The sequence below is a fragment of the Tasmannia lanceolata genome, unplaced genomic scaffold (genome assembly GCF_043159265.1).
Source record: "Tasmannia lanceolata isolate RefF3 unplaced genomic scaffold, GAP_Taslan_0.1 ptg000018l, whole genome shotgun sequence".
Lineage (NCBI taxonomy): Eukaryota > Viridiplantae > Streptophyta > Magnoliopsida > Canellales > Winteraceae > Tasmannia > Tasmannia lanceolata.
Window position 1 is genome coordinate 67092563 of NW_027518695.1, and position 20316 is coordinate 67112878.

At 39.6% G+C, this 20316-nt stretch overlaps 1 protein-coding gene across 1 annotated transcript; it reads left to right on the top strand.

Moving 5' to 3' along the window:
* Positions 1–736: 736 nt before the first annotated feature.
* Positions 737–18636, top strand: LOC143849518 (wall-associated receptor kinase-like 14). The gene is made up of 3 exons (XM_077358577.1): positions 737–2348; positions 4618–4710; positions 17296–18636. Exons 1-3 carry the CDS (start codon positions 1562–1564, stop codon positions 18549–18551), a joined length of 2136 nt encoding a protein of 711 aa, XP_077214692.1. The 5' UTR covers positions 737–1561; the 3' UTR covers positions 18552–18636.
* The last annotated feature ends 1680 nt before the right edge of the window (positions 18637–20316 follow it).

Genomic DNA, 20316 nt, shown 5'->3' on the forward strand with positions numbered 1-20316 from the left:
GTGCGAATTATCCTACAATGGGGTGTGAATTTATCAAGAACTTTGAATCCACCAGCATAGGAGGAAGTTACTAAATTTTCGGCCGGCAATAGCAGGCTAGCAGCCCCATTTCCTACTCCATTATAACGCTACAATAATTAGGGGTAATTTAGTAATTTCGCCCTCCCCTTTCCTACTCAATTATAACGTTACAATAATCAAGCGTAATTTAGCAAGGACAATGATAAATTCGGCCCCACTGTAAGATAATTCGCACCACTTATAACGTTATTAGACGTCAAAAAGCGTCCAAAGTCTGCCACAATTCACGTTACCAGTGGCGCGAATTATCCTATTGTGGATGCGAATTTATCATCTCCCTTTAGTAATTCTTCCAATAAAAAATTCCAGATTCGGGTTGAGGGCTTGGCCAACCCAACCCAAGTGTACTCAACTTTTTTAATATTCTTTTAAGCTAAAAATCACGGGTTGGGTCGGGTTCGGGTTGGCAAAAAGGGTTCCTCGTGTCGGGTTGGGTTGAACCTAGTCAGGTTGAAAATCGGGTCGGGTTGGGTTCAGGTTGACCAAATGGTTGCTCGGGTCAGGTTAGGGTTGGCATCAACCCGAACCCGACCTTCCCGAGTTGCGCCCATAGCCACAATTCACCTTATAAGTGGTGCGAATTATCCTATTGTGGGTGCGAATTTATCATCTCCCTTTAGTAATTCTTTCATTAAAAAATTCCAGTCTCGAATGTATTCTCCGTTTGGAGGTTGGAAGATAAGAAGTGTGGAAACTGGAAGCTCTCCAACACCTTCTTCTTTTACTTCTGTCAAACCTCTTAAATCCCAAAAAAAAGAAAACAAAGAATCACAATGACTCTGATATAGTTAGGGTTTCTTCGTTTCCCATTACGTATTCTCTCCTTCAGTTTAAATCGAAATCTCAGAGAAATTTCAGATCATTGAAGAGCTTCTGCAGAGCTGCTCTCTTCTATGTGCAATAAATGAGATCATAAACCTCTCTGACTCTCAAAAACGAAGAAAAATCATTTTTTTTCTCTTTCGATTGTTATCTTTCAAGAGAGTGAAGCTTTGCTGCCGTTTTGATTTTCCGTAGGGCGATTTGGCCGAAAGTTGGATTTTTTTGTTCGTTTTTCCTATTTTTAGCTTGTTTTGAGGGTTTTAATACTGTTTTGGGGAATTTGGGAGTTACAGTCATCAGAAAATTGAAGATTTCGCTGTTTTTCAACTTCGATTATCAGATCTGAGTTTAAATTTGAGATTTTTCCTCTAAAGATGAACATTCCTCTGTTCCGAATCTATCTCTCTGCTAAAAACAGAGTAATTACTAGTTCACCACAATCGATCGCCTAATTAGCCTATTTTAAGGGTTTCGATTCTGTTTCTGGAAAAATTCGAGTTCGATTATCAGATCTTTCTTCTAAATTCGACGTTCTTCGCTCTAAATATGAAAATTCCTCTGTTCGCCTAGAGAAATTCAAGATTTCAGTTCAATTATCAGATCTTTTCCCCTTCGATTATCATATCTTCGTATAAATTCAAGATTCTTTCCACTAAAGATGAAAATTCCTAATCGATTATCAGATCTTCGTCTAAACAGCTTAATCTCTGCAGATCCTCTTAATCTCCCGATCCTCTTCATAATCCTCATCATAATTCTCCTCTTCCCCTTAATCTACTCTCAAAATTCAACCTCCTGTAATCGCTTCTGTGGCCACTCATCAGATCCAGTCCCATTCCCATTCGGATTCTCAAACGAATGCAAAATCCCCTTAAATTGCAGCCAAAACAACAGCCAAACCATCGGAGATTTCCTCATCAAAAACATAACACCAGACGGAATCTTAATCAATCTCCCACCTGATTGCAACCGTCCGATCAACATATCATCCAAACTGTTCGGAACAAACTACGCTCCTACTTCACAAAACGGTCTTCTCTTTAGAAATTGCAATAAGAAGAATTCTTCTTCTGTTTGTGCTTTACCTCCTTTATTACTCGAACAACAGTTTCAAACACCGAGATGTAATTCTAAAGGAGATAATATCACTTGTTTTACAAACGATAATGATAATAATAGTTTTATTTCGCCTGAGAATGTTACCGGAAGTGGATGCGATTATCTTTACTCGGCGATTATGGCTGATGTGACTAGAAATAGTTCGGTTTGGTTGGAATTTTGGACTTTGGAGTTAGGGTTTTGGTTAGAAGGAGAGTGTAATTGTTCCGACAACGCGACCTGTACAAATTTCACTTCTCCGGTTACCCACCTGCCGAGTTTCCGGTGCCGGTGTATTGAAGGTTTTGATGGGGACGGGTTTTTAGCCGGACTTGGCTGCCAGAGAGGTATATTTTCCTTCTTTAGTCTTTTAAATTGACAAAGGCCGTTTTTTTACTGGGGACAGCCCCCTCTAGTGCAATGAAGGGGCTGTCTTAGGTAAAAAGAAAGGGTGAATTTATTAGTTGGCTTTGCAAAAATGAGAAATGCTAAACTCACAGGAGCCTTGCTAAAAAACAGGGAAAGGGTCAAAACCAATCCAGGATGGCAGAAAATCACCGTCATTAACTGCCATAAAGCAGTTTTGACCGATGAGGGCGCCCTTTCCCTGTTTTTCTTGCAAGAGCTCCTGTGAGTCTAGCATTCAGCTGCAAAAATATCTGACATTAATGTGGGTTGTTGTGCTTAATGGTGATCATTTAGTAGGGGTATTTTTGTCATTAAAAATATTTTGATTATTGCACTAACTCATCTTGTCCTACATTATTTAAAGGGAGATGTTATCAACACAACTGTATTTTGATTAGGGCACTCCTCACTTTATTAAACGTACGGTATGGCCGGCACCATAAAATGATCCAAACCGTCCATTGGGCCTGTGCCTAAATAGTTTGTGCCCCAAAAATTATTTCCATAGGTTGATGATACTAACCCTCCGATCTATAGAGGGTTAGGATCAACTCTCTAACATTCAGATCAGAGGGTTAGGATCAACCTATGGAATTGATTTTTGAGGCACAACCTATTTAGGCTGTGGCCTATCTAATGGACGGTTTGGATCATCCTATAGTGCGAGCCATACCGTACTTTTAATAATGTGAGGAGTGCCCTCATCAAAATATACTAGTGCTGATAACATTTCCTCAACAAAACCGGTAACCTAACTCAGTATTGGCTCTGCCTCTGAAATTTCTACTTCTGTAAGATGGTTCTGATGACCAAAATACCCTCATCACATTCCTCCTATTATAGGAGGATATACATTGGAAATTTAGCAAGTTTGGCGTCAGTTTACGTTGGAGATTTAGTTATTTGACTTGGTTGCTGTTCTTTGAATCCAGAATATTTTTTAGTTGACCTAACAACTCTTTGAAACATCTAAAATGCCCTGTAGTCGTTGGACATATTAATGAGGGGTATTATGGTCAATGAGGTGAGGTATTTTAAAACTCTTGTATGATTCTCGTCAACCCCCACAGACGTGTCTTAAATTTGCACCCATTGTTTATGACAATGATTTACAAAGCCCGGTTTCGATTGACAAAAGAGAAATGATATATTTGCCCCCTTCTTTTTACTGGGGACAGCCTTCTACACTAGAGGCGGATGTCGCGAGAAAAGATGTGTATGGTTGTGCTTTATGATATCATTTAATAGGGGTGTTTTTGCCATTAAAACAAAAATTGGTTCGGTAAATGAATTTACCAAATTGCCCATGGAAATACTTGTGCTGGCTCTTTTTTTCTCCGCCTGCAACATAAACCGGCAACCTAACTTAGCCTCCTGATTTAGAATTCATATATATTCGCCTCTGAAATTTCTACCTCTGTTAGACCACAAATGACTAAAATGCCCTCATCACGTTCCTCGTATTTTATGATATACATTAGAAAATTAGGGAGGGCGGTCAGTTTACGTTGGGGATCTACTGATTTGACCTGTTCTTTGTATCCAAAATATGTTTTAGTTGACCATAAACTCTCTGAAATACCCAAAACACCCTCTTGGATATATCAATGATGGGTATTATGGTCAATGAGGTGTGGTTGCAGTCCATTTCAAAACTATTGTATGATTTTCATCAACACCCGTAGACGTGTCTTAAGTTTGCACACATTTTTTTACTAGGGGAATGATGAATTCGCCCCTTTTCATTACTTGGGGCACCCAGCTGCATTGCATTCATTCCTTCAAATGTGAAGGTCATCCAGCCCCTTTGTAGTCGTAGATATACTGTAGCTGAGTGTCCCAAGTAATGAAAAGGGGCTCATTTATCATTTCCCGACAATGATAATTTACAGAGGCCCTATTTTGGATTGCAAGAAAAATATTTCTGACCTGAAGAATTTTTTTTGCATTAAAAAATGATATGAATATGACTTATTTAGAGTGATATCGCCGTTAATTGAATATTCCTGTAAATAAAACTTAAGCTGCTGCAGTTTAAGTTATTTTATAAGTGTGTAATCAAACAATGAACAGCAGGAAATTCTGAAAAAACAAAAAAAAATTGTTTTCCAAACTTTTCCCGAAAATTCTTGCAATCCAAACAGAGCCAAAGTGAACTTCTATCAACCAATTTTTCTTTTCTGATTTTCTTTTGTTTTTATTATTCAGTTACAGTCCCTCCCAGATGCAATCGATCAAACACATCGTCTGGTAGTTGCGGAGGAAGTTCTCAAGTTGCTCGGGTTGGTGTGCTTATTGGAGGTAAATTTTCGTCTTTAAAATAAACTAAAATGAGATAAACCATTATGGCCATCAGTCTGGCCATACAATCATGATCCGACGGTTATAAATACGAGCCCCACTTACTTTGAATTTTGGGTTCTGAGGATCAAGTGGGTCCACTCCCTATTACTGTCAGATCTTGATCTTATGGTGATAACTGTAGGTGTCAATGGGCAGGCCTTGATCACTGTTTGGCCTAAAAGTGAATAGCTTGAATTCAGATTGATCTATTAGTCTTTGAATCTGACCCATTGGAACCCCACATATACCCTGTCACGCCCCCGACCCGAGATCCAAACCAGGCACGCGACAATGCCGCACGTCTGCAAGGCGAACCTCACAAGCTCATAAGCAATATGAACACATGTCCAAAATAAATCCAGGCACATATAGAGTACTAAAGTCAATGTCAAACTAAAACATCAATATCTATTAGTACTATCAAAAGTTGTATACTCAAGTGTAATCTGAATGAACTAGTGTTTCCCACCAAATAAGACCAGGCCAGTCCTGCTGCGAATCCTTGCAAGGATCAAGTCTCAATATCTGAAAATATAATCTATGGGTGAGCGAACGCGCAGAAAAAAAATAAAGTGTTATTTCTAGCTGTGTTAAAACATGCCAAGTAAACAAAAGTGAATAATGAATAATAAGAATTGAAGTTAAAAGGTATAATATATATAGTCACACATTCGAAAGGTGGTCTCTTCCTGTCTATCGTAGGGAAGTTTGAACATTGTATAATATATACACGTTCGAACTTCCCTATGGATATATACAAGTTCGAACATGGTATAATATATACAAGCTAAGTTTCTGAGCAGAGGAGCCTGATAATGGTGCTTACTATGTTCTGATGTCTAATTAAGACACAAAATTGAATAGGGAAAATGTCTGTCTGAGAGTCTTTTAACCGCCGGCATGCAAATCCCCCGTTGGGCTTGGATAACTTCACAAATCAGTGCGTTTGTGGTTCTAGCCTTGACTGAGTGGCCCCAACTTTTCTAGATCTTGTAGAAATTGGATATTCAGCTCAGGAAGCTTTCTATACGATAGGAATCTTTAAAAGTTATTGCCGGAGATCTTTGATCCTGATAAGTTAAGGGGGGAGTAGAGAGAGATCATCATGGCTCTCCCCCTAGATCTTTTCCTCAATCACTAGGGAGCCAGGAGGATCTGGACATGATGACAAGAAGGCTGGATTTCAGAAATGGTATTGCTCGATGAAGGCAGACTATTCCAAACCAAAGTGTAAGTGATTGGAAGTGTATGAAGTGCAACTACAACAACTATGGCACACGACGTATTTGCAGAAAATGCTTGGGGCCGAACTATAACAAAAAGGTAGAGGTCGTTAAGTCGTGGGTACCTAAGGCGACCCCCAAGGAGATCCATACACCTAGAGTGGATGAGAAAACCCTTGTGTTTACTATCCCAATCGATTTGATTAATGACAGGAAGAAGACCCTAAAAAGTTGCTTAATAGGTACTTTGAGAAACAGGTCCCTGTTGGAAGAAGTTTGGACCTGGGCGAAGAGAAAATGGGCCCTACCGCTTCTCAGCAAACCGTTCTGTATTAGCCCTTCAACGGTGCTTTTTTGCTTTGAGTTTCAGAGTCAGGCTACATCCATTCTACGGCGGGGAGGTGACACTTTGGTGGATATCTTGTTTCCCTTCAACCGTGGTCTCCTGCTCTAAATACTGGTACAAGAATAGTGAGGCTTAGGTTTTTTATTATTCCACGTCAGGCCTTGTCTCTCTCCACGGTGGAGGTTCTGGGTCAGTATTTTGGACAAGTTTTGGAAACACAGATGTCTGGTAGTCATGACCATTGTCTGGAATTTGCATCTATTAAGGTATTAACTTCGATGTGGAATTATCTACCATCCTTTATAAATCTTATGGTAGACTCCACTGTTTATCCAGTTGGAGTTAAGATGGTGGATGAGGCTTTAATGTCCTTTAAAGATAATTTTGGCAGAGGGGGATTCTGTCCCTTTGGCCCCTGCTTTAGAAGTCTCTGTTGATTCATCGTCGGCGATTGAACTGCCTGTGGATGGGCCTTTATCGGCGGCCCCTGGGGGTATTTCTGTCACCTCCAAGTCAAAAGAGCCGTTGGACAAATTTGTCCAAGATTTTGAATTATCCTCTACTTCGGGAATGGAAAAATCGGCAGATACACCAAAAAGTTTAGCCTCATCATTGAACGGGAAATCGGTCAGACCTGGGAAAGGACTGTGTCAGAAGACATTAAAAGCTAAATCTTGTATTATCGCTGGAAAAGCTTCCAGAAAAGATATCTCTGATTGTCTCAATCTACAACCAGTGTCAGTAGAAAAGGCGGTAAAGATTAAAAATCATTTTTTAGAAGCAAAAAGAATAAGGGAAGTTTAAGAGTTTTGAATGATACCAACATTCACATCAGTTTCGTGTCAACCCCTCCAACAAAGGCACACCGCTTCAGAGAGAAAAAAGTGGGTCAGAAGGGGCGGGGCGTGCGTCTCGAGAACCATTTATTAGCTACGAAAGGGGGTCTCTCTCTGTTTAAAAGAAATCTCTTGGGTTTTCGGAGAAAAGAAGAACCAAGTAAAACTTATTTAGCCTCCAAGTTTAGCCTTCTTCTTAAAGATTTTGATAAACCCTTCTCATCTACCATGTCGTCCGATTATGATCCCTCATCTAGGAAGAGGAAGGCAATCACTTTTGAGGTAGATGATTTACAGTTTCTTAGGGATTTGGAATACGATGATGAGATGGCGGCAGAAGAGTGTCCTACGCCTCGGGAGATTTCAATAGGAATTTGGAAGAGACAATGGAAACAATTCAAGAGGGATGCTTTGGCTAACAAGGACTGTCTCCTAAAGGTTTCGGGGAAGACTTACCTGAAGGAGGCTTTTGTCAGAATCTATAAACTTTCATATTTTAAGGAAGCTTTGGAAGAGGAGCGAAGAGCTCGCCGTCAACGTTGGGAGGAGGTTGAAGCAGCAGAGATTGAGCGACTGGAGAAATTGATGGGTACCCCTGCCGATGTTACCCAGGAGTCAAGGGATTCTCTAGACCGGGAAGTCAGCATGGAGGTTCAGACTCAGAAGGGAGTGGAAGGGCAAGAGGAGGATTCAAGGTTGATGGATTTTCTGGAGTTGGACGAAAGTAAAGTTATTCCCTCTGAGGAAATGGATGAACTGTTGGTTGTATGGGATGTCTTTGGAATAGGTTTTGACGATGATCTTGAAGCAACTAAGAATTTGTTTCGGTCTATGACAATTAGAGATCTGAAAGAGCGAAAGGAGTCTGGACTTCAGAAGGATGGGGGAGAGAAGGGGGCCGAGGGTAGCAACCCTGAATGACAACCTTCTGGCCTCGGAAAAAAAAGAAAGATAAGGAAAAAGGGAAAAGAGGATAAGGAAGAAGAGAAAAAGAAGAAGAAAAGGAATAGATAGAGAAATGAAGGAGAAAGAAAAATAGAAATCAGCAAGTAAAATGGAGACCGGATTAAAGTAGGAGAGAGGTGCTTTTGGGATTGACTCATTAGAAGTGTTCTTTGGAGGGAGGCTCTTCCCCCTAGGCTTGAGAATCCTTGGTGTCTCTCGTTTAGGGCTGATTCTTCCCTCAATCTAGTACCTATTGGTGGTAGTATAGGTTTTTATCTAATCTGGTGGCTTCTGATGGAGTTTCTGAATTTGGGTTGTAGGTCGTTAGAGGGTAAATCCCTCTCATATTCATCCAAGATACCTATTGTTTGATAGCACTGTGAATTGTCTGTCGTTATCCAGAAGTTTTCAATCTTCCATAGCCATAGCTTGAGAGATTCGTTCTTTTGCTTAGGTTTTCCTGTTTGGGTACTCTAACTTTGCTATACCTTCTTGGAGTTTTACATCAGATTTGGAGCTTTAGAGTTTTAGGAGGCAGGTTTCGTAGTTTCAGGTGAATCAGTCAACTTATAGTTTCAAGAGGTATTTGTTTAGGGGAACGAGAATTACATGCAGTTTTAAAAAAGTACAGATGAAAGTTTTTGAAAGAATGCTACGAAAGATGTAAAGAAGCCATGATATAGAAAAGAGGAAAGGAATAGTTAGTTTTTACTGCATCTTATTTTGGTTACTTTTGAATTGGTCTTGGGTATGCCCGTGCCAATTCATCTTAATATTTTGTATTGTAGGTTGGGACTCCTGGTCCCGAATGCTATCTGAATATTAATGAAATATGTCATTTTTCAAAAAAAAAAAAAAGTTTCTAAGCAGAGGATGGAGGATCAAAGCTCACACAGTCACAACCTAATAGGATTTAGAGAAATCAGATACGAGACACATGCTAAATTTCAAAGTTCACATGGTCGTACTCTGATAGGATTTAAGGGAGTCAAACATAGGTCACATGTCGCACTTCAAGGTTCACATAGTCATAATCTAGTGTGATTCGAAGGAGTCAAACATGCGTCACATGTCGAATGTCGAAGTTCACATTGTCACAATCTGATGAGATTCAAAAGGGTTTAGTTCTGAGCATGGGTCGATTAATCAAAATGTCACACATTCACTTCTGAAGGATTCAAAGGGGCACATTTCACATACACATTCTAAAGGATTCAAGGGGTCACATTTCACATTCACATTTTGAAGGATTCATAGGGATCACATATCACAATCTCATTCTCAAGGATTCAAAGGGGTCACATATCACATTCACATTCTGAAGCATTTAAAGGGGTTACATATCACATTCTGAAATACAAGGTGACAATCCAAGAGGGGGGGGGGGGTGAATTGGCTAATTAAAAATTTGGGGCTTAATGAAGTGGATTATTAAAATCAATTTACTAATTAAGCACTAGTTAATCTAACCCTTGTTCAAAGAATCAATATAGTGAAATCTAGGGTTTAGTTGTTACTTGAAGCTTATATACTTTAACCCTTGTTCAATAAACCATAAATGCAATTTAAAGGGTAGAGATTACCAATCACCAAGTTCAAAGAGAGGGAGAAGAGAAAGCATCCACAAGGCACAAGATTTATAGTGGTTCGGTCACAACTTGACCTACTCCACTCTTCAAAGTTTTCCTCCTTGGGATTCTCCACTAACCATGAGATTCTTCAAGGGCGAATCTCAAAGCCGTACACCAACTTCTCATTCAAAGGAATCACACCCTTTTCTGCACGAAGACTTGCGAGGGCGCTTCCCTCTTACAATGATTCACCTTTCTTAACGGGCCGAATCGGAGACCCTCACAAACAAAGGAAGAAATAAAAGAAAAGAACTCTCTTTGCCTCTTAGATAGGCTGATTACAACTTTGAAAGCTCACAAACACTCCATGATAGATAAAATGTAAAGCCTATGGAGTGCCTCTTGATAGAATGTACAAATCCAAGTTCAAAGAGGTTTTAACTTTTCATATAAAAGTTTAGGTTCAAGAAGATAGGATTTAATCTTGCCAAAAGGTTATTTAGAAAGGTTTTCATAGTGTACATATAGCCCACAAGGAAATATGACCGTTTGGGGGTAAAATTGTAAATTACATGGTTGAAAAAGTCAACTTGCGAAAGCCCCAACGGATCTATTTCCTTGTCGTGGTGGTCGACCGAGGCACGACGGTCCCCCGCCCTTATCGGGCTCTTAGTTTGAATTTCAAATTTCATACTGGCGCGGCCGACCGGCCCCAGTGCGGTCGCCAGCGAGGGCTACCTGTTTGAAATTAATTTTCCGCTCAAAACACTATCGCGGTCGACCTCCAAGCCCAACCTGGATGTTTTCTGGATTTTCAGAAAACATATCCACACTCGCCCGGCTTACCCCGGTCGACCGGCTCGATAAATTTCGAGATGTCTTGGACTTCCAGGTAGCATCCCGCGGTCGCCCGGTCGACCGGCCCTGAGTAAAATTTCATTTTTAACTTTTAAAATCCAGGGGCTTTGGGCTTAAGTCCTAGGTTTTCAAACACATTTTTGGTTGTGTGTATGGTTTTCAAGGATGTAAAAGCTTATGTATGAAAACCATTTTAAAACCTTTTGAAGGTGCATTTAAACATAAAATCAAGAGGACTCCAAATACATTCTAAAAATAAGAACCTTGAGTCTTCTTGGAATGGCTTGACTTCTTTGCACTTTCTTGGACTTATTCGGCTTGAGAGAACATCTTGACCTTTGTCTTGGCTCTTGTGACTTCCTCCAATCTTTAATGCATGTTGAGGTACATGAGGTGTCACCATGGCATGTTCAACTCCAAGCTCCTTCTTGACACTTGCTAGGGAACTTGTGAGATCTTCATGTTGAGCTTCTTGACTTCCTTCATGTTGAGCTTCTTGACTTGATCATCTCCAAATGGTGATGACTCCAATGTAGGTGCAAGCTCTTTGTTTCTTGCTTTCTTGATTCACAAGCTATGTGTTGAGTGAGTTGTGTAATGGCGATTATGACATGAAATTTCTGCATATGACACAACACCTCAAAGCAACACATTAGTCCATAAAAGCTAATCAATTTAGTTTGCTAGCATCAAAAGACGAAGGTAAGATGAATGATTAACCCATGGGAACCCTTGGGCTTACACATTCACATTCTCGTATCAATAATGCTAGGAGGTTAGAGCATTAGTTCACATTCTGATGCAGATTGTAGGCCAAATAAGTGGCATATTTGCCCATTAGGACTTTTAGGGATTTATTTCCATATTATTTAGTTTCTAGGATTTTTATTTCCATGTTATTAGTTTCTAGGATTTTATTTTCCTTGGAATGTTATTTCCATCTCATTGCCTATATATAGGCCTCATTGTATTATGAATTTTAACTTTGATGATTATTGAATAAAGATTTAGAGCTTCTCCCCCAGATTTCTATTCTTCCCTCTCTTCTTCTCTTTTCCTATTCTTCTTCTACTTCTCCCTGAATTCTCCTATTCTTCTCTTATTTTCTCCTTTCCTATTCTTCTTCTCTTATATTCTTCTATTCTCTTCCCCTATTCTTCTTCTATTCTTCTCATCTTCTATTTCTCTTCCCTTTCTTCTATTTCTCTTCCCGGTCCTACATCAAATTTGGTATCAGAGCCAAAGATCCAAGCTTCTACAGTAAAAGTCTACGCTTCCCTCTTTCCCGGTGCAATTTCCCGTCGCTACAAGTACCGCCGGATAGCCCCAAAATTCCTAATCCGTTTCGATTATCACCTTAAAACCCTGAAAATCTGCATCAATTTCACCCCTAAAACTCTGCCATTCATGCATGAAATCAGCCCACAACCCTTCTGCATCCCCATCTTCCTTCCAATATTTTTTTACCCATCCAACACCATTAATTCTAGCCACTTATTAGCCACCTCTGTTCTCCATCCCATAAATCCATACCTTGAACCCCACCTTCCCTATATTTTGGTATTTTCACCCAACTCCTATTTACAACCCATAGCAGCCATCATTACAATCCTGTTTCCCTTGCCTCATGATCAGCCCCTGCACCACCCATTACAACAGCTTCCATTAGCAGCAAACCACCACCCTTCAACTCTATCATAGCCTCATAGTAACAACCCCAAAACTACTTTGAACCCATAGTTTTAGCCTCCATAACAGCCACAAAATCCCTTGATTCTCAGCCACCCAAAACCACCACACAATTCCCTTTTATTTCAGCCATAAAAACCCTACTAAAAGTTCTAATGGGCAAATATCCCACTTATTTGGCCTACAATCTGCATCACATTCAGATAGGTCCATAGAGTTCTGTAGAACTCAGGTTTACATCGATGCGCTACATTATTAGCTGGAGGTCAGCAGCTTCACAAATTCTTGTCGACAAGACCAACGTATTATGACTTCCCCATTGGTGAGGTCCATATTTACCAACGTATTATGCATTCCCCATTGGCAGGTTCCACATTTTAACGTAAGCCTCCATAAGAAGTGTTCACAATTGGATGTAGCAATAATCATGAATATATTCATCACAAGTGATCGAAAATATACATAGTGGTTATCACATTGGGATTCACAGAGAACATGGCTATAGATAGTCGGAAAGCCAATGCCGTGGCAATATTAGAAACACATCACGAAGTGTCCATAATATACATAGCGGTCATCACAGAGATGCATGTAACACAAGTAATCGATAACGGCCTACACTGAGACTGTCACAACACAAAATCTCGCAGTCACTAGGATGTACAATATCATGGCAGTAATGGGGTAACTCAAAGGAGCAAAGAGATACATGATGGATTGATCATAGGTTTCACATGAATCAGATGTTAACTCTATGGTCATGCATTCATGGGAGTATCAAGGATTATTGATCAAGTTCACATGAAACTAAAGTAATACAATATTACTTACCTCCAAAACGCAACTCCAAATTTCTTCGGTATTCAGACCCAATTACCTGTCATCAATAAATCATTTGAATGATCATAAAAGTGTCTAATAACAGCTTACAGGGTATCATATAGGTACGTAGTACTCCTTAATGGTCAGTTGGGAAAGTAGCAACATGCTTTCTTGGGCTTTCTAAGGGTCCCACATAGTAATATACAATTAAGGTAATTTGGGAGGCCCCAAATATTTTAAAACTCTTTTCTATGAAAAGTACACGTCTCAAGCTTTCCTGAATACCCAAGAACTCTGAAATCGGAAGTGAATTGAAATGGTTATGATTTTTCGAAGTTTCTGTAAGAATAAGGAGAGAAATTGACGAGAAATTAAAATTCCGACAGATGCCCTGCTTTGGTAAGCCGGACAATGTTCTGCTGACCGTACCATGAATTCTTTTCTCTATTAATTTGACAGGCATTGGTTTCCAATATTCACCGTTTTCCAAAAAAAAAAAAAAAAACAATGTATCTCACTCGTTTGTCGACAGATTTAAGCACAATTGGACTCGTTGGAAAGCTCGCGGTGCGAGGGTTTAAGAACCTCGAACCCTCGTCGTAAACCTATTGGAAAAGGGAAGGGAAACTTCCCTCAAAACTTCAAATCCTTCGATATTCTTCTTTTCATGAGGATGAGTTTGGTTGCACAAAAGCTCAGCAGCTGTCAGAATTTGGCTTGGATTTGGCATGCCATTCTACGTTTAGTTGCCAAAATAGCATTGGACTCTCCTTTGATTCCCTTGGATGTCTCGTATGTAACAATTGCTTGTCTGCTGATGTGGATTCCTTGTTCCGTCATGACTTTTAAACCAAATTCTTCCAAAAGCAAGGAATTTTGGTTGAATTTTCGAGGGAATGATGCTCTCTCGTTCTCTCTCTGCCCTCACTCTCTCTCACACATCTCTCCCTATATTGGTAATGACACCCCTACTTATTCTCCTACTCTCTGAGTATATGCCGTGCAACCAAACACTACTTACTCTATTCTCCGAGGTAATTCCAGACAAACCAAAATGCTTGTCTCCTCGCTTTTGACTTCTCATTCCACTACTATTTGAGCTACCCCCACGCAACCTAACATACCTTGACGGATATGAGCTTGGTCGGGCTCGTTGGAGAGCTCGCGGTACATTGTTTACAATGAGTCCAATGAACGCTCCGAACCTTTGCCGGAAATTTGCAGGAAATAAAATAGGGAAAGAACACCCCCCCCTCTCTTACAAACCCTAGTATCAAAAAACACAACATACAACACTCTTTTACATAACTTCTGAATCTAAAACTTGTCTTACCTCAATTCGATATATGCGGTGGTGGAACGATGCCCGACTCCCTTTTCTTCTTCCTCTTCTCTTTTTCTCTCTTTTCTCTCTTGGCCGCCAATTCTTTTTTTTTTTCCTCCGGAAAGAATACCTAATACATGTATTTATAGTGTTCAATAACCCTAATCTAGATTTTAGGGTGAATTGACAAAAATACCCTTAAGAAATTCGAAAATTGCAGTTCTGGCCTCTAGGTATTTCATATACCTTCTGATAGTTTCGGTATTATGAGATCAGATTACTTATTTGGTGGGTCCTTTCATGCCAAAGCCCCAAAATCATTCCATGGGACAATCTGAACTATTCCATTGGAGGACTTTTACTTGTTGAATGTGGGCTATTGGTTGTTTCTTTTTCTTCTTCAATCTTTTTGAACGATAGCAAGATTTTATTAAAAAGAAAACGGGTGATAGAGGGCGTCAACCCAAAAGATACAAATCTCCAAAAAGAAAAATACAATGAGAGAACCAAATCAAGTTGGCAAAAAATCAAACCACACTAAGGATTGCCTATCTACACCCTCCCTTGCCAATCGATCTGCCAAACTATTAGCCAATCTCCTTACATGGTTGAAGGTGATAGAGGAACCCCTCGATACAATCCATGATCTCATAAAAAAACTGAGCGAACCTCCATGGAGGAACCAAAGAACCTCTTAGCCACCTAATCATATTGAAAGAGTCTCCTTCTATGATCATCTGATCAAGACACTCTTTGTCCAAGCGCAATATACCTTGATGAATGGCTCTAACCATGGATTCAGTAGCATCTACTAATCTTATTGGCCCTGAGAAAGCCCAAATTACTTCCCCCCTTTGGTCTCTGAACGCCTCCTATGCCTCCTGGGCCAAGATTACCCATGCTTGAGCCATCAAAATTCAATTTCAACATCCCACGTGGAAAGGCCAGCCAAACTGACACAATAGAGGTCCGCTGTTCCACACTGAAGCAAATTTCATTGCAATCTTCCCAAAGGTTGAAAGCCGAAACAAAACGAAAAAGGGGAAGAATTTTCAACCAAGCTATAGTCAAGGCTATAACTGTTGGATTTTAAAGTCTTTGAATAAGACAAAGTCTTATTGAAGACAAAGTCAAATATAAAAGTTGTTTTTGCTAGACTTTAAAAATTGGAGGGAAGATTTAAATTAAAGTTTCCCTCTTTGTTTTGAAAGCAAGAATCTTTTGCTTGAATAGGGACTTGAACCCAAAACCTTGGAGTGTGTGTGCTTGTTGTGTTCTCTTAACCAAAGGTAAAACAAATAGTCCCATATTGCTTTGGAAGAAAATGCTACTCATCCATATAAGATGGAGAGTTGGAGAAAGGCTTGGGCCTTCAAGGGGCTTTAGAATTTGTTGGATCCTAGGCTTTTAGAAGAGCACAAGCCCATGAGTAAAAAACACACGCGCGTGCGCCGAGCCGTGGCCCATGGTTTGAGGTCTTGGTTTGGGTTTGGGTTTGAAAAAAAAAGGGTATTTTTATTACCCAAAACGGTATTAAATTTTTACCACACGTTTTTGGTATGGAGACACCCCCTTAATTGCAAAGAACCGTTTCAAATCTCAACGCTCACAAAAATGACTGTTGGGAGAAAAACGTTAATGGCTTTTAATGGTGTGTTTTCCTCAACAGTCATGGCCCACCATTAGTGGTGGCTCTTCCTAGCAGACACCTTTTGGTCTATAAAAGGGGATGAGACGGATTTGTTTAAACACATAAAAATACAACGTTTTTACATATAACTTTCTGGTTTTAAGCAGTTTCTGTTCTATTTTTCTCTGTTCGTCTTCTTTCTTCGTTCCGTTCCTATTTGAGCACAGTTCTACGGTGGTTCTGGGTGGATCAGTCAGCGAGTGCATGTGGACTGGAGCCATATTTGGCTATTTTATCTTGGAGCGTCGGTTCACGGATCCTGGTTGCACCGGTAGGGGGCAGATACGATTCTTAAGGAGAGTGACCAAGTGGCACGACTCAGCCTTCTCCTCTTCAATTAGATTTTAGAAAGGTTTTCTCCAAAAGAGATAAGTACAGTTTTTTATTTCGATTTCTGATTTCCAACAGAAAAGAGAATTCGATTCAAGTATAGTTTTTGGCTTCGAGTTGCATGTTTTTGAGTTCAACTAAGTCATAGATCAGATCCTCACCTACTCCAACTTTAAATCTCCAACAATAACTTTTTATGAAAAGATGGCAACACCATCAAAGACTCTCGCATTCCTTTCTTTCCGGATAAACCCATAAGGAGGCTAAAAAATACAATGACCAAAGCACTTTCCCCTTTTTCTTCCAAGGAACTAGAGACCAACCTTCAAGCAAATCTGGAAGCGATGAGGGAAAAAAGTCATCCAATAGTATGTTAGGTGCTATGTGAAATCCCTCATGAAGCGCATCTCTACTGAATAATAACCTCTGTTAGGTAGAAGTCTCACTCTGTTTTACTGTACAATTGTTATCATAATTAAAGCATGTAATCTAAGTTAGCCCTTTTAATATTCCCTAACTTTGTGAAACAAATGAACATATATGGTTTTTTTTTTTTTTTTTTGTTGTAAAAGTACTGTTCTGTTTGTAAGAAATGTGAGTAAATAGTATTACGTGTGATTAAAAATATTATTGTTGCTGGTGGAGAATGATTTATTTTCTTGAACAAACTAATTAAACTAAACGTGATAAATGAATTTCATTGATCATATGAGATATGGATGTAGGCAGTGTCCCTTCGACAAATTTCTGAATTTTGTCATAAGCTCATTCAGTAATTGGTCTCAAAATATTTCAATGAACTCTCTATCACTGGAAATACTACTCTAGATATAATACAGTGAATATTACCTACATTTCAAGTTTCACAGTATGATTTCTGTTTCTCAATTAGAAAAATTATCTATTCAGGCATTGCTGCTGGAGCTTTTCTAATGACTGGTCTGGCCCTTCTCTATTGTTTCATCCGACGGCGATCAAATTCATCAAGAAGATTCAAGAGCACAAGACGCTTACTCTCAGAAGCCACTGGCTCAAGTGTTCCTCTCTACCAATATAAAGAAATAGAAAAATCCACAAATTTCTTCTCTGAGAAGCAAAGGCTTGGAACTGGCGCCTATGGAACGGTCTATGCAGGAAAACTCCATAACGATGAATGGGTCGCTGTTAAAAAGATCAGACACAGAGATTATGATGGGATTGAACAAGTCATGAATGAAATTAAACTTCTTTCTTCTGTAAGCCACCCAAATCTCGTCCGCCTCTTGGGTTGCTGTATAGAGAGAGGAGAACAAATCCTCGTTTATGAATTCATGCCTAATGGGACTCTGTCTCAGCACTTACAGAGAGAGAGGGGCAATGGCCTTCCTTGGACAACCCGGCTTACAATTGCGGCCGAAACTGCCAAAGCCATTGCCTATTTACACTCTGCCATGAACCCTCCAATATTCCACAGAGACATCAAATCTAGCAACATACTTTTGGACCACAATTTCAAATCAAAAGTCGCAGATTTTGGCCTTTCCAGATTGGGTATGACTGAAATCTCTCATATCTCAACAGCGCCACAAGGGACACCAGGGTATTTGGACCCTCAGTATCATCAGGAATTCCACCTTTCTGATAAGAGTGATGTTTACAGCTTTGGTGTTGTTCTTGTAGAGATTATAACAGCTTTAAAAGTGGTGGATTTCTCTAGGATGCACAATGAGGTGAATTTGGCTGCACTTGCCATTGATAAGATTGGTAAGGGTTGTGTGGATGAGATCATAGACCAATTTTTAGAACCACATAGAGATGCTTGGACACTTACATCTGTTCACAAGGTGGCTGAATTGGCATTTAGATGTCTTGCATTTCACAGAGATATGAGGCCTTCTATGATGGAAGTTGCTGATGAATTGGAACAAATAAGGTTAAGTGGGTGGGCTGAGGCCGAGGAGAATGTCTACTCATCGGGCTCTTCAATGTCGAATTGCGGCGAGAATTTGGGGACTCCGGCCAAGAAGATGAGCTCCGGCAGCCGGAAGTTGGTGGTCCTGCCGAGGGGTGATTCTGTAATTTCGATGGTGGATAATGAGACCTCTCCAGTTTCTATACAGGATCCATGGGTCAGTGAACATAGCTCTCCTTCATCAAACAGCTTGTTGGGTAATGTAATTCAGTGACATTATTCTAACCATAGTCACAAATATTTGCCTCGGGAATTTTTCGGGTAGATATATCTGTGAAGAATTAAATTTTTTTTTGTTACTCTCGTGTTTATATCAGGAAAAAACTAGAATAAACAAATATTAATAAATTATATAAATATATAAAATTTAAGAATAGAATATAAAACAAAAATATCGTGATTTTCTTGTGATATTAAATGATAAAAATGATATCAGCACAACCATGTTTTGATATTTTCACTAGCTCATCTTGTCTTTTAGTGTTTAAAGAATTGTCAGAGGTCATTACAGTTCCCAAAAAGCTCTCACAAGCCAATTAAAACAAAAGAGACAAGCTGGGTTTGTGCAATTCTTAAAACACAGTTGTGCTGATATAATTTCCTTTCTGTATTAAATCCCAAGACTATTTTGAGGTTTTGTCTTCTTATCAAATGTCGTGATAAAATTGCCATATTTTAAAAAAGTTGGAGATATTTGTGACTATGATTCTATCATGTTTTTTGTGTGCTCTACTTTTACATTTACTGTGGGGGTAACTGATGAACGATGACGAATTCATTAATTCAGAACACAGACCAGATTGATGCCTAATGGGGGTGGGGTTTCTTCCTGTAAATACCAAGCCAGGATTTATCTTATCCTTGGATAGGTTTTCTTGGGTATACTATACAAGCAGGATAGCCAATCCTATGGGCATAATCATTTTAAAATTCCTCAACTAGGGTGGTAAATCCTAGGGGTTTACTGAGGATAAAATTCTCCAATTGCGTAGTCAATCCTAGGGGTTTATTCAGGATAAAAATATCCAGGCAGGATTGTCAATCAAAGAAGCAGCACATTCAAGGATTTTTTTCCTATGGAGAAATGCTCCAGTAGTGATGAAACTGTGACAAATAGCTTTGCCTTCAATGTTCAGGAGAGGGCTCTCTTTTTGGCTGGGCTTCTAAAGGCTCACACACAAAAATGACCACTTACCAAGCCCAACCAGAAAGTGAATGGGCCTGAAAAGCCCATTGATGTAATGTGAGCTGGGCCCTTATCTAGACATTATAGCCCAGGCCCATCTCAAAATGGTTGAGCGTAAGTTCCTCCGAAATTGGGGAAATGATATATATATGAGGAAGTCTAACTGAAGGGAGCCCTTGCAAAAAAGAGGTAAAAGGGCCCCCCATTGGGCGCACATCACCATTATGTTTGACTTTTCAGCCTTTATTAATGCATGATGGTGATGTGTAGCCAATAGGAGAGCCCTTTCACCTCTTTTTTTCAAGGGCTTCCTTCAGTCTAGAATTCCTCTCTCTCTCTCTCTCTCTCTATATATATATATATATATATATATATATATATATATATATATATATATATATATATATATATATATATATATATATATATATATATATGCGCATTTTCTTCCTTGCCCCTTTTAGTGTTAAAAGAGTGGCCAGAGTGGTCATAAATAGGCTACGGGGAAGGAAAACCGGCGAATATATCACTTCCCTAAAGTTGAAAGAATTTTTCTACAGCATCTTTGGCAACGTTAATGAAATTCTTCCACTTTAAAAATGATTCACCGAAACTTTTTTCCAAAGCGTTAGGTACCATATCAATACACCAAAAGCTCCAGAGCTGATAGAACGCGTTACGCAAGGCCCTTGAAACCTATCCCATACCAGGCTGGGTCCCACCAGTCCCATACCTAGGCGAGCCCCCACTTAGGACCGTAACATACCACCACGCTTTCGCATCCGCCGCCCTT